The sequence below is a fragment of the Ranitomeya imitator genome, chromosome 5, assembly GCF_032444005.1.
Source record: "Ranitomeya imitator isolate aRanImi1 chromosome 5, aRanImi1.pri, whole genome shotgun sequence".
Classification (NCBI taxonomy): Eukaryota; Metazoa; Chordata; class Amphibia; order Anura; family Dendrobatidae; genus Ranitomeya; species Ranitomeya imitator.
This window is the reverse complement of record NC_091286.1, coordinates 192,487,331-192,500,270: the sequence shown is the minus strand read 5'-3', so window position 1 is coordinate 192,500,270 and position 12,940 is coordinate 192,487,331. Positions and strand designations below refer to the sequence as shown.

The 12,940-nt window shown below is 44.0% G+C and overlaps 1 protein-coding gene across 1 annotated transcript in view; it reads right to left on the bottom strand.

The window, feature by feature from the left end:
• LOC138680613 (troponin T, cardiac muscle isoforms-like) overlaps nt 1–12,940 on the bottom strand; it is a 302,991-nt gene that overhangs the window by 94,965 nt on the left and 195,086 nt on the right. The window contains exon 6 of the mRNA XM_069767943.1: nt 8,744–8,821. Coding sequence (XP_069624044.1) covers nt 8,744–8,821 — 78 coding nt within the window. The remainder of the gene's footprint in view (nt 1–8,743; nt 8,822–12,940) is intronic.

The window sequence follows — 12,940 nt, the reverse complement described above, 5'->3', positions numbered from 1 at the left end:
CAGCGACCAACGAGCCTGTCTAGGATTTAACCGCTTGGCAGACTCGAGATAAGTCAAGTTCTTATGATCAGTCAAGACCACCACGCGATGCTTAGCTCCTTCAAGCCAATGACGCCACTCCTCGAATGCCCACTTCATGGCCAGCAATTCTCGATTGCCCACATCATAATTTCGCTCAGCAGGCGAAAACTTCCTGGAAAAGAAGGCGCATGGTTTCATCACCGAGCAATCAGAACTTCTCTGCGACAAAACAGCCCCTGCTCCAATCTCAGAAGCATCAACCTCGACCTGGAATGGAAGCAAAACATCTGGTTGACACAACACAGGGGCAGAAGAAAAACGACGCTTCAACTCTTGAAAAGCTTCCACAGCAGCAGAAGACCAATTGACCACATCAGCACCCTTCTTGGTCAAATCAGTCAATGGTTTAGCAATAATAGAAAAATTGCAGATGAAGCGATGATAAAAATTAGCAAAGCCCAGGAACTTTTGCAGACTTTTCAGAGATGTCGGCTGAGTCCAATCATGGATGGCTTGAAACTTAACAGGGTCCATCTCGATAGTAGAAGGGGAAAAGATGAACCCCAAAAATGAAACCTTCTGAACACCAAAGAGACACTTTGATCCCTTCACAAACAAAGAATTAGCACGCAGGACCTGAAACACCGTTCTGACCTGCTTCACATGAGACTCCCAATCATCCGAGAAGATCAAAATGTCATCCAAGTACACAATCAGGAATTTGTCCAGGTACTCTCGGAAGATGTCATGCATAAAGGACTGAAACACTGATGGAGCATTGGCAAGTCCGAATGGCATTACTAGATACTCAAAATGGCCTTCGGGCGTATTAAATGCAGTTTTCCATTCATCGCCTCGCTTAATACGCACAAGATTATACGCACCACGAAATCTATCTTGGTGAAACAACTAGCCCCCTTAATCCGAGCAAACAAATCAGATAACAACGGCAAGGGGTACTGAAATTTAACCGTGATCTTATTTAGAAGGCGGTAATCTATACAAGGTCTCAGCGAACCATCCTTCTTGGCTACAAAAAAGAACCCTGCTCCCAATGGCGACGATGACGGGCGAATATGCCCCTTCTCCAAGGACTCCTTCACATAACTCCGCATAGCGGCTTGCTCAGGCACAGACAAATTAAACAGTCGACCTTTTGGGAATTTACTACCAGGAATCAAATCGATAGCACAATCACAATCCCTATGCGGAGGTAGGGTATCGGACTTGGGCTCATCAAATACATCCCAGTAATCAGACAAGAACTCTGGAACCTCAGAAGGGGTGGATGACGAAATAGTCAGAAATGGGACATCACCATGTACCCTCTGACAACCCCAGCTGGACACAGACATGGATTTCCAATCTAATACTGGATTATGGACTTGTAGCCATGGCAACCCCAACACGACCACATCATGCAGATTATACAACACCAGAAAGCGAATAACCTCCTGATGTGCAGGAGCCATGCACATGGTCAGCTGGGTCCAGTACTGAGGCTTATTCTTGGCCAAAGGCGTAGCATCAATTCCTCTCAATGGAATAGGACACTCCATGGGCTCCAAGAAAAACCAAAAACGCCTAGCATACTCCAAGTCCATCAAATTCAGGGCAGCGCCTGAATCCACAAATGCCATGACAGAATACGATGACAAAGAGCAGATCAAGGTAACGGACAGAAAAAATTTTGACTGTACCGTACCAATGGTGGCAGACCTAGCGAACCGCTTAGTGCGCTTAGGACAATCAGAGATAGCATGAGTGGAATCACCACAGTAGAAACACAGCCCATTCAGACGTCTGTGTTCTTGCCGTTCAACTCTGGTCAAAGTCCTATTGCACTGCATAGGCTCAGGTTTAAGCTCAGGTAATACCGCCAAATGGTGCACAGATTTACGCTCACGCAAGCGTCGACCGATCTGAATGGCCAAAGACATAGACTCATTCAGACCAGCAGGCATAGGAAATCCCACCATGACATCCTTAAGGGCTTCAGAGAGACCCTTTCTGAAAATAGCTGCGAGCGCACCTTCATTCCATTGAGTGAGTACGGACCACTTTCTAAATTTCTGACAATACACCTCTATCTCATCCTGACCCTGACACAGAGCCAGCAAATTTTTCTCTGCCTGATCCACTGAGTTAGGTTCATCGTACAGCAATCCGAGAGCCAGGAAAAACGCATCGATATTACTTAATGCAGGATCTCCTGACGCAAGAGAAAATGCCCAGTCCTGAGGGTCGCCACGTAAAAAAGAAATAATGATCCTAACTTGTTGAACTGGGTCACCAGAGGAGCGAGGTTTCAAAGCTAGAAATAGTTTACAATTATTTTTGAAACTCAGAAATTTAGTTCTATCTCCAAAAAACAAATCAGGAATAGGAATTCTCGGTTCTAACATAGAATTCTGAACCACAAAGTCTTGAATATCTTGTACTCTTGCCGTGAGCTGATCCACACATGAAGACAGACCTTTAATGTCCATCGCTATACCTGTGTCCTGAACCACCCAAATGTCTAGGGGAAAACAAAGGCAAAACACAGTGCAAAGAAAAAAAAATGGTCTCAGAACTTCTTTTTTCCCTCTATTGAGAATCATTAGTACTTTTGGCCTCCAGTACTGTTATGATAAGGTAATTCAGTACCACAATGGACATAGAGGTCAGAGCACATACAGTGACCTGACAATAACCCAAAAACATAGAACGAGCTCTGAGACGTGGGAACTCTGCTGACCGCAATCCCTAATCCTCTCCAACAACACTAGAGGCAGCCGTGGATTGCGCCTAACGCTCCCTATGCAACTCGGCACAGCCTGAGAAACTAGCCAGCCTGAAGATGGAAAATAAGCCTACCTTGCCTCAGAGAAATACCCCAAAGGAAAAGGCAGCCCCCACATGTAATGGCTGTGAGTTAAGATGAAAAGACAAACGTAGAGATGAAATAGATTTAGCAAAGTGAGGCCCGACTTTCTGAACAGAGCGAGGATAGGAAAGGTAACTATGCGGTCAACACAAAACCCTAAAAAAACCACGCAAAGGGGGCAAAATGACCCTCCGTACCGAACTAACGGCACGGAGGTACACCCTCTGCGTCCCAGAGCTTCCAGCAAGCAGAAAAAAACAAATAGACAAGCTGGACAGAAAAAAAACAGCAAACAAAATAGCAAAGCGGAACTTAGCTATGCAGAGCAGCAGGCCACAGGAACGATCCAGGAGGAAACAGGTCCAATACTAGAACATTGACTGGAGGCAAGGATCAAAGCACTAGGTGGAGTTAAATAGAGCAGCACCTAACGACTTCACCACATCACCTGAGGAAGGAAACTCAGAAGCCGCCGTACCACTTTCCTCCACCAATGGAAGCTCACAGAGAGAATCAGCCGAAGTACCACTTGTGACCACAGGAGGGAGCTCTGCCACAGAATTCACAACAGTCATCACCGTTAGGAGCAGGGTTCTTTTTTGTGGCCAAGAAGGATGGTTCTTTGAGACCTTGTATTGATTACCGCCTTCTTAATAAAATTACAGTCAAATTTCAGTATCCTTTGCCGTTGCTGTCTGATTTGTTTGCTCATATTAAAGGGGCTAGTTGGTTCACCAAGATAGATCTTCGAGGGGCATATAATCTTGTGCATATTAAACAAGGCGATGAATGGAAAACAGCATTTAATACGCCCAAGGGCCATTTTGAGTACCTGGTTATGCCATTCGGGCTTTCCAATGCTCCATCAGTATTTCAGTCCTTTATGCATGACATCTTCCGAGAGTACCTGGATAAATTCCTGATTGTGTATTTGGATGATATTTTGGTCTTTTCGGATGATTGGGAGTCTCATGTGAAGCAGGTCAGAATGGTGTTCCAGGTCCTTCGTGCGAATTCCTTGTTTGTGAAGTGGTCAAAGTGTCTCTTTGGAGTTCAGAAGGTTTCATTTTTGGGGTTCATTTTTTCCCCTTCTACTATCGAGATGGACCCTGTTAAATTCCAGGCCATTTAAGATTGGACTCAGCCGACATCTGTGAAGAGCCTGCAAAAGTTCCTGGGCTTTGCTAATTTTTATCGGCGCTTCATCGCTAATATTTCTAGTGTTGCTAAACCGTTGACTGATTTGACCAAGAAGGGTGCAGCTGTGGAAGCTTTTCAGGAATTGAAACGTCGTTTTCTTCTGCCCCTGTGTTGTGCCAGCCAGATGTTTCGCTCCCGTTTCAGGTCGAGGTTGATGCTTCTGAGATTGGAGCAGGGGCTGTTTTGTCGCAAAGAAGTTCTGATGGCTCGGTGATGAAGCCATGTGCTTTCTTTTCTAGAAAGTTTTCGCCTGCTGAGCGTAATTATGATGTTGGTAATCGAGAGTTGTTGGCCATGAAGTGGGCATTTGAGGAGTGGCGTCATTGGCTTGAAGGAGCCAAGCATCGCGTGGTGGTCTTGACAGATCACAAGAATTTGACTTATCTTGAGTCTGCCAAACGGTTGAATCCGAGACAGGCTCGATGGTCGTTATTTTTCTCCCGTTTTGATTTTGTGGTTTCGTACCTTTCGGGCTCTAAGAATGTGAAGGCTGATGCCCTGTCAAGGAGTTTTGTGCCTGACTCTCCGGGTGTTCCTGAGCCGGCAGGTATTCTCAAAGAGGGGGTAATTTTGTCTGCCATCTCCCCTGATTTGCAGGTGCTGCAAAAATTTCAGGCTGATAGACCTGACCGTTGCCCAGCGGAGAAACTGTTTGTCCCTGATAGATGGACTAGTAGAGTTATCTCTGAGATTCATTGTTCAGTGTTGGCTGGGCATCCTGGAATCTTTGGTATCAGAGATTTGGTGGCTAGATCCTTTTGGTGGCCGTCTTTGTCACGGGATGTGCGTTCTTTTGTGCAGTCCTGTGGGACTTGTGCTCGGGCTAAGCCCTGCTGTTCTCGTGCCAGTGGGTTGCTTTTGCCCTTGCCGGTCCCGAAGAGGCCCTGGACGCATATTTCTATGGATTTTATTTCGGATCTCCCCGTCTCTCAAAAGATGTCGGTCATTTGGGTGGTTTGTGATCGCTTTTCTAAGATGGTCCATTTGGTACCTTTGTCTAAATTGCCTTCCTCCTCTGATTTGGTGCCATTATTTTTCCAGCATGTGGTTTGTTTACATGGTATCCCGGAGAACATCGTTTCTGACAGAGGTTCCCAGTTTGTTTCGAGGTTTTTTTCAATCCTTTTGTGCTAGGATGGGCATTGATTTGTCTTTTTCCTCGGCTTTCCATCCTCAGACAAATGGCCAAACCGAACGAACTAATCAAACTTTGGAAACATATCTGAGATGCTTTGTTTCTGCTGATCAGGATGATTGGGTGTCCTTTTTGCCGTTGGCTGAGTTCGCCCTTAATAATCGGGCCAGCTCGGCTACTTTGGTTTCGCTGTTTTTCTGCAATTCTGGTTTCCATCCTCGTTTCTCTTCAGGACAGGTTGAGTCTTCGGACTGTCCTGGTGTAGATACTGTGGTGGATAGGTTGCAGCAGATTTGGACTCATGTGGTGGACAATTTGACATTGTCCCAGGAGTAGGCTCAACGTTTCGCTAACCGCCGGCGCTGTGTGGGTCCCGACTTCGTGTTGGGGATTTGGTTTGGTTGTCGTCTCGTTATGTTCCTATGAAGGTTTCCTCTCCTAAGTTTAAGCCTCGTTTCATTGGTCCGTATAAGATTTCTGAGGTTATCAATCCTGTGTCATTTCGTTTGGCCCTTCCTGCTTCTTTTGCCATCCATAATGTGTTCCATAGGTTGTTATTGCGGAGATACGTGGCGCCTGTGGTTCCATCCGTTGATCCTCCTGCCCCGGTGTTGGTTGAGGGAGAGTTGGAGTATGTGGTGGAGAAGATTTTGGATTCTCGTATTTCGAAACGGAAACTCCAGTACCTGTTCAAGTCGAAGGGTTATGGTCAGGAAGATAATTCCTGGGTTTTTGCCTCTGATGTTCATGCTACCGATCTGGTTCGTGACTTTCATTTGGCTCATCCTGGTCGGCCTGGGGGCTCTGGTGAGGGTTCGGTGACCCCTCCTCAAGGGGGGGTACTGTTGTGAATTCTGTTGTTGGGCTCCCTCCTGTGGTCATGAATGGTACTTCGGCTGGTTCTGTCCATGGACTTCCTCTGGTGGGTGTTTCTGAGTTTCCTTCCACAGGTGACAAGGTTAATTCGTTAGCTGGCTGCTCTATTTAACTCCACTTAGATCTTTGCTCCATGCCACCTGTCAATGTTCCAGTATTGGTCTAGTTCACTCCTGGATCGTTCTTGTGACCTGTCTTCCCAGCAGAAGCTAAGTTCCTGCTTGTTTTTCTTTGGTTTGCTATTTTCTGTCCAGCTTGCTATTTTTATTGTTGTCTTGCTTGCTGGAAGCTCTGGGACGCAGTGGGAGCGCCTCCGCACCGCGAGTCGGTGCGGAGGGTCTTTTTGCGCCCTCTGCATGGTCTTTTTGTAGGTTTTTGTGCTGACCACAAAGCAACCTTTCCTATCCTCAGTCTGTTCAGTAAGTCGGGCCTCACTTTGCTAAATCTATTTCATCTCTGTGTTTGTATTTTCTTCTTTACTCACAGTCATTATATGTGGGGGGCTGCCTTTTCCTTTGGGGAATTTCTCTGAGGCAAGGTAGGCTTTATTTTTCTATCTTCAGGGCTAGCTAGTTCCTTAGGCTGTGCCGAGTTGCATAGGGAGCGTTAGGAGCAATCCACGGCTATTTCTAGTGTGTGTGATAGGATTAGGGATTGCGGTCAGCAGAGTTCCCACATCCCAGAGCTCGTCCTTTATTATCAGTAACTATCAGGTCATTCCGTGTGCTCTTAACCACCAGGTCCAATATTGTCCTGACCACCAGGTGATAACAGGTTTCACCCTTAGACACAGATTTTGCACCCAGGCATTCTACCCACCTACTGAGGTGTTTGGCTGTCATGTGTTTCTGCAAGCTGGAGGTGCTCATATTAGCAGTGTTCTTGCCTCTTCTTAGCTTGGTATGGCAGGTGCTGCAAATTGCAATTGTTTTGTCTGAAGGACTTTCAGAAAAAAACTGCCATAAAAGGGGAACAACACACCCTTGGCCTATCTAGCCAAGTGTGTGGGGGGCTCTGTGGAACTGTTGACCTAGTTCTCTCTCTGGTCAAACCACTACCTCTTCTCAACTGTTTTCGTGCTATGGATCCTCGTTCTCTCCACTGCTTTGCTCTCTGTGCTTGCATCATTGCATCCTTTACCAGTAACCTTCCTTTGTACATGTTATTAAATAACTATAAAAAATAATGGCACGCACTCTGTTGTAATCATAAAGTGCAGACTGAACCTGGACTAAGTTCAGAGGTCAAACGGGTGAGAGAAGCAGCCACACTAAAAAAAAAGGGATTTTATGCTTCAGTTTGCAAGTAAAAAAAGATTTTTAGCTTATTGAATATTCACCACAGGAAAAATATCACAGGAAAATATCACCACAATGAAGTGCCAAGGAAAGGTATCGTTTCGACCCTGTTCCCGGGTCTTTATCAAACCTCACTTGGGAAATAGAAAAAATAGAGTGGATTGACCCAGGTATATTGAAGACAAAAGCCCCAGCTGGGGCTTAATGTATCTGGAATAATGGCACCATCTGTGGTGTACAGACCACCATTTTGTGGTGATAAAATGTGAACTGGTCATGGTGTTACAGTATTTGCTCCTTTTATGTGGTATTCGGTCACTATGTGGTGGTAATATATGATCTGGTCATTGTGTAGCGATATTTATCCCTTGTACATGGTATTATTTGGTCACTATGTGGTGGTACTATGTTGTCTGGTCATGGTGTGGTGGTATTAGTTCCTTGTATGTGGTATTATTTGGTCACTATGTGGTGGTAATATGTGATCTGGTCGTGGTGAGGAGGTATTGGTCCTTTGCATATGGCATTATTGGTCATTTTTAAAAATACATGTGACACATTACTTTAAAGAAAATTAGAATATACCTAAAAACAGTATTGAATATTTTAAGAAATGTTTAATAGGTTTAAGTAGGGCACTGCAAACATTCTCCTTGTTGTGGTGGTGGCTTAAAAAATCTTTTGACCAAAACAAAAGCTGCTGGCTACGTATGTGATATGGTGTTCAATGGGAACGGTCAATGTGTAGTTGTTGAGAACGGGGTGCAGAAATTGAGTTTTTCCAAGATTGGCAGTGGGATTATGGAAGGCTTGAGGGATGAAGGTGGAGTTGCGGTGGAACCTGGGTGGAGTCTCAAGAGAAATTAAATGAAAGTGCTAAGGCTTTGTGCACACGTTGCGGATTAGGCTTAGGAATTTTTGGTGCAGATTCTGCATCTCTTTTCAGAAAAGGGGTGGATTTGTTGCATTTTTTTGCTCCGATTTTGTGCGGATTTGCTGCGGATTTACTGCGTATTTTTTGCAGATTTACTGCATTTTTCACCCATGCAGATTTCTAGAATGGAATGGGTTCAAAAACGCTGCATATCCGCAAAAAAGAATTGACATGCTACTTCTTTTAATCTGCAGCGTTTCCGCACGGAATTTTCCACACCATTAGCACAGTGTTTTTTTTCCTTATTGATTTACATTGTACTGTAAATCACTTGCGGATCTGCAGCGTTTCTGCAAGGCAAAAAACGCTGCGGATCCGCAGGAAATCTGCAAAGTGTGCACATACCCTAAAAATGTTTGTCCCCAACTTCAGCTTCTTTTCAAGTGTAACAATTTAGCAAGTACACTTACAGCCATTTTTGTTTGCCTCTCTTTCTCCCGTTCTGTTCGAATCCTTAGTTGCTCAGCTCGTTCTGCCCTCCGTTTCTCCTGCAATAATTTAAAAATGATATAGGGCTTATTATACAAGCATACAAACAAACTGCTAAGGTTTTCCGACTACTATGGAATTTGAAAGTTTAGAATTTTTTATTTCAGCATTTTATATGTTTATTTACCTCACTCCAGCTTTGTTAGGCCATGTGAACCTTCCGAATGAGTGATTTGTGAGCTTTTTTTATCTCAGTATTTGTAAACCAAAACCAGCAGTGGGTAAAAAATGCATAACTGGAGCACGTGTTTCTTTTATACTTTTCCTCTGAATGTTGCACCCCTGATTTTGACTTTCTTATCGTTGATGTAAAAAACTCAATATGTGCGTGTGGCCTTAGTGCAATGTAATTATATTACTTCTTAATATTTTGGGAAATAACTCTGGAACTCTTTTTCATATCCCATACATTTTCGTTTTGTTTTTTAGTCACAAGTGGTACATTCTTCTGGATATAAAACAAATTAAATATCTTTATTTATAAAAAAGGATTAAAAAATTGTAAACAAAAATCTTTTTTTCCAAGTTTAATTGCTGCTGTAATCTAAATACGTATGTATACTATGCAGATCTGGAAATAAAAGTATATTTAAATATTTTATCTTAATTTGTATATCAACTATTTTTCCACTATGAGCATATTTCAAGTCTTATAAAAGTAACACCTGCACCTATATGTACAGAAACTACTGCTGCTGCTGGAATTAAACGGACATTCTCAACAGCAGATATTAACCCCTTTCTGACATTAGACGTACTATCCCGTCGAGGTGGGGTGGGCCCGTATGACCACTGACGGGATAGTATGTCATATGCGATAGGCAGCGCTCACGGGGGGAGCGCCGCAGATCGCGGCCGGGTGTCAGCTGCCTATCGCAGCTGACATCCGGCACTATGTGCCAGGAGCGGTCACATTAACCCCCGGCACACCGCGATCAAAGATGATCGCGATGTGCTGGCGGTACAGGGAAGCATCGCGCAGGGAGGGGGCTCCCTGCGGGCTTCCCTGAGCCCCCTGCAGCAACGCGATGTGATCGCGTTGCTGCAAGGGTCTCTTACCTCCCTCCCTGCCTGCTCCAGGCCCGGATCCAAGATGGCCGCGGATCTGGGTCCTGCAGGGAGGGAGGTGGCTTCACAGAGCCTGCTCAGAGCAGGCACTGTGAAGCCTGCAGTGCTCTAAGGCAGATCGGTGATCTGACAGAGTGCTGTGCAAACTGTCAGATCATCGATCTGTGATGTCCCCCCCTGGGACGAAATAAAAAAGTTAAAAAAATGTTTTCCAAATGTGTAAAAAAAAATAAAAAAAAATATTCCTAAATAATGAAAAAAAAAATATTATTCCCATAAATACATTTCTTCATCTAAATAAAAAAAACAAAAAAACAATAAAAGTACACATATTTAGTATCGCCGCACCCGTAACGACCAGACCTATAAAACTGGCCCACTAGTTAACCCCTTGAGTAAACACTGTAAGAGAAAAAACAAAAAAACGAGGCAAAAAACAACGCTTTATTATCATACAGCCGAACAAAAAGTGGAATAACACGCGATCAAAAAGATGGATATAAATAAACATTGTACCGCTGAAAATGTCATCTTGTCCCGCAAAAAACGAGCCACCATACAGCATCATCAGCAAAAAAATAAAAAAGTTATAGTCCTGAGAATAAAGCGATGCAAAAATAATTATTTTTTCTGTAAAATAGTTTTTATCGTATAAAAGCGCCAAAACATAAAAAAATGATATAAATGAGGTTTCGCTTTAATCGCACTGACCCGAAGAATAAAACTGCTTTATCAATTTTACCAAACGCAGAACGGTATAAACGCCTCCCCCAAAAGAAATTCATGAATAGCTGGTTTTTGGTCATTCTTCCTCACAAAAATCGGAATAAAAAGCGATTAAAAAATGTCACGTGCCCAAAAATGTTACCAATAAAAACGTCAACTTGTCCCGCAAAAAACAAGACCTCATATGACTCTGTGGACCAAAATATGGAAAAATTATAGCTCTCAAAATGTGGTAGTGCAAAAAATATTTTTTGCAATAAAAAGCGTCTTTCAGTGTGTGACGGCTGCTAATCATAAAAATCCGCTAAAAACTCGCTATAAAAGTCAATCAAACCCCCCTTCATCACCCCCTTAGTTAGGGAAAAATTAAAAAAATGTATTTATTTCCATTTTCCCATTAGGGCTAGGGTTAGAGCTAGGGTTAGGGCTAGGGTTAGGGCTAGGGCTAGGGTTAGGACTAGGGTTAGGGCTAGGGCTAGGGTTAGGGCTAGGGTTAGAGCTAGGGCTAGGGCTAGGGTTAGGGCTAGGGCTAGGGTTAGGGTAGGGGATACAGTTAGGGTTGGGGCTAAAGTTAGGGTTAGGGTTTAGATTACATTTACAGTTGGGAATAGTGTTGGGATTAGGGTTAGGGGTGTGTCAGGGTTAGAGGTGTGGTTAGGGTTACCGTTGGAATTAGGGTTAGGGATGTGTTTGGATTAGGGTTTTAGTTATAATTGGGGGGTTTCCACTGTTTAGGCACATCAGGGGCTCTCCAAACACGACATGGCGTCCGATCTCAATTCCAGCCAATTCTGCGTTGAAAAAGTAAAACAGTGCTCCTTCCCTTCCGAGCTCTCCCATGTGCCCAAACAGGGGTTTACCCCAACATATGGGGTATCAGCGTACTCAGGATAAATCGGACAACAACTTTTGGTTCCAATTTCTCCTGTTACCCTTGGGAAAATACAAAACTGGGGGCTAAAATATAATTTTTGTGGGGAAAAAAAAGATTTTTTATTTTCACGGCTCTGCGTTATAAACTGTAGTGATACACTTGGGGGTTCAAAGTTCTCACAACACATATAGATGAGTTCACTGGGGGGTCTAGTTTCCAATATGGGGTCACTTGTGGGGGGTTTCTACTGTTTAGGTACATTAGGGGCTCTGTAAACGCAATGTGACGCCTGCAGACTATTGCATCTAAGTCTGCATTCCAAATGGCACTCCTTCCCTTCCGAGCCCTCCCATGCGCCCAAACGGGGGTTCCCCCCACATATGGGGTATCAGCGTACTCAGGACAAATTGGACAACAACTTTTGGGGTCGAATTTCTCCTCTTACCCTCGGGAAAATAGAAAACTGGGGGCTAAAAAATAATTTTTGGGGGAAAGTTTTTTTTTTTATTTTCACGGCTCTGCGTTACAAACTGTAGTGAAATACTTGGGGGTTCAAAGCTCTAACAACACATCTAGATGAGTTCCTTAGGGTGTCTAGTTTCCAAAATGGTGTCACTTGTGGGGGGTTTCTACTGTTTAGGTACATTAGGGGCTCTGCAAACGCAATGTGACACCTGCAGACCATTCCATCTAAGTCTGCATTCCAAATGGAGCTCCTTCCCTTCCGAGCCCTCCCAATGTGCCCAAACAGTAGTTCCCCCCTACTTATGGGGTATCAGCGCACTCAGGACAAATTGGACAACAAATTTTGGGGTCCAATTTCTCCTGTTACCCTCGGGAAAATACAAAACTGGGGGCTAAAATATAATTTTTGTGGGAAAAAATTTTTGTTTTATTTTTACGGCTCTGCATTATAAACTTCTGTGAAGCCCTTGGTGAGTCAAAGCGCTCACCACACATCTAGATAAGTTCCTTAGGGGGTCTACTTTCCAAAATGGTGTCACTTGTGGGGGGTTTCTACTGTTTAGGTACATTAGGGGCTCTGCAAACGCAATGTGACACCTGCAGACGATTCCATCTAAGTCTGCATTCCAAATGGCGCTCCTTCCCTTCCGAGCCCTCCCATTCGCCCAAACAGTGGTTCCCCCCACATATTGTGTATAATCACACTCAGGACAAATTGGGCAACAAATTTTAGGGTCGAATTTCTCCTCTTACCCTCGGGAAAATAGAAAACTGGGGGCTAAAAAATAATTTTGGGGGGAAAGTTTTTTTTTTTATTTTCACGGCTCTGCGTTACAAACTGTAGTGAAATACTTGGGGGTTCAAAGCTCTAACAACACATCTAGATGAGTTCCTTAGGGTGTCTAGTTTCCAAAATGGTGTCACTTGTGGGGGGTTTCTACTGTTTAGGTACATTAGGGGCTCTGCAAATGCAATGTGACACCTG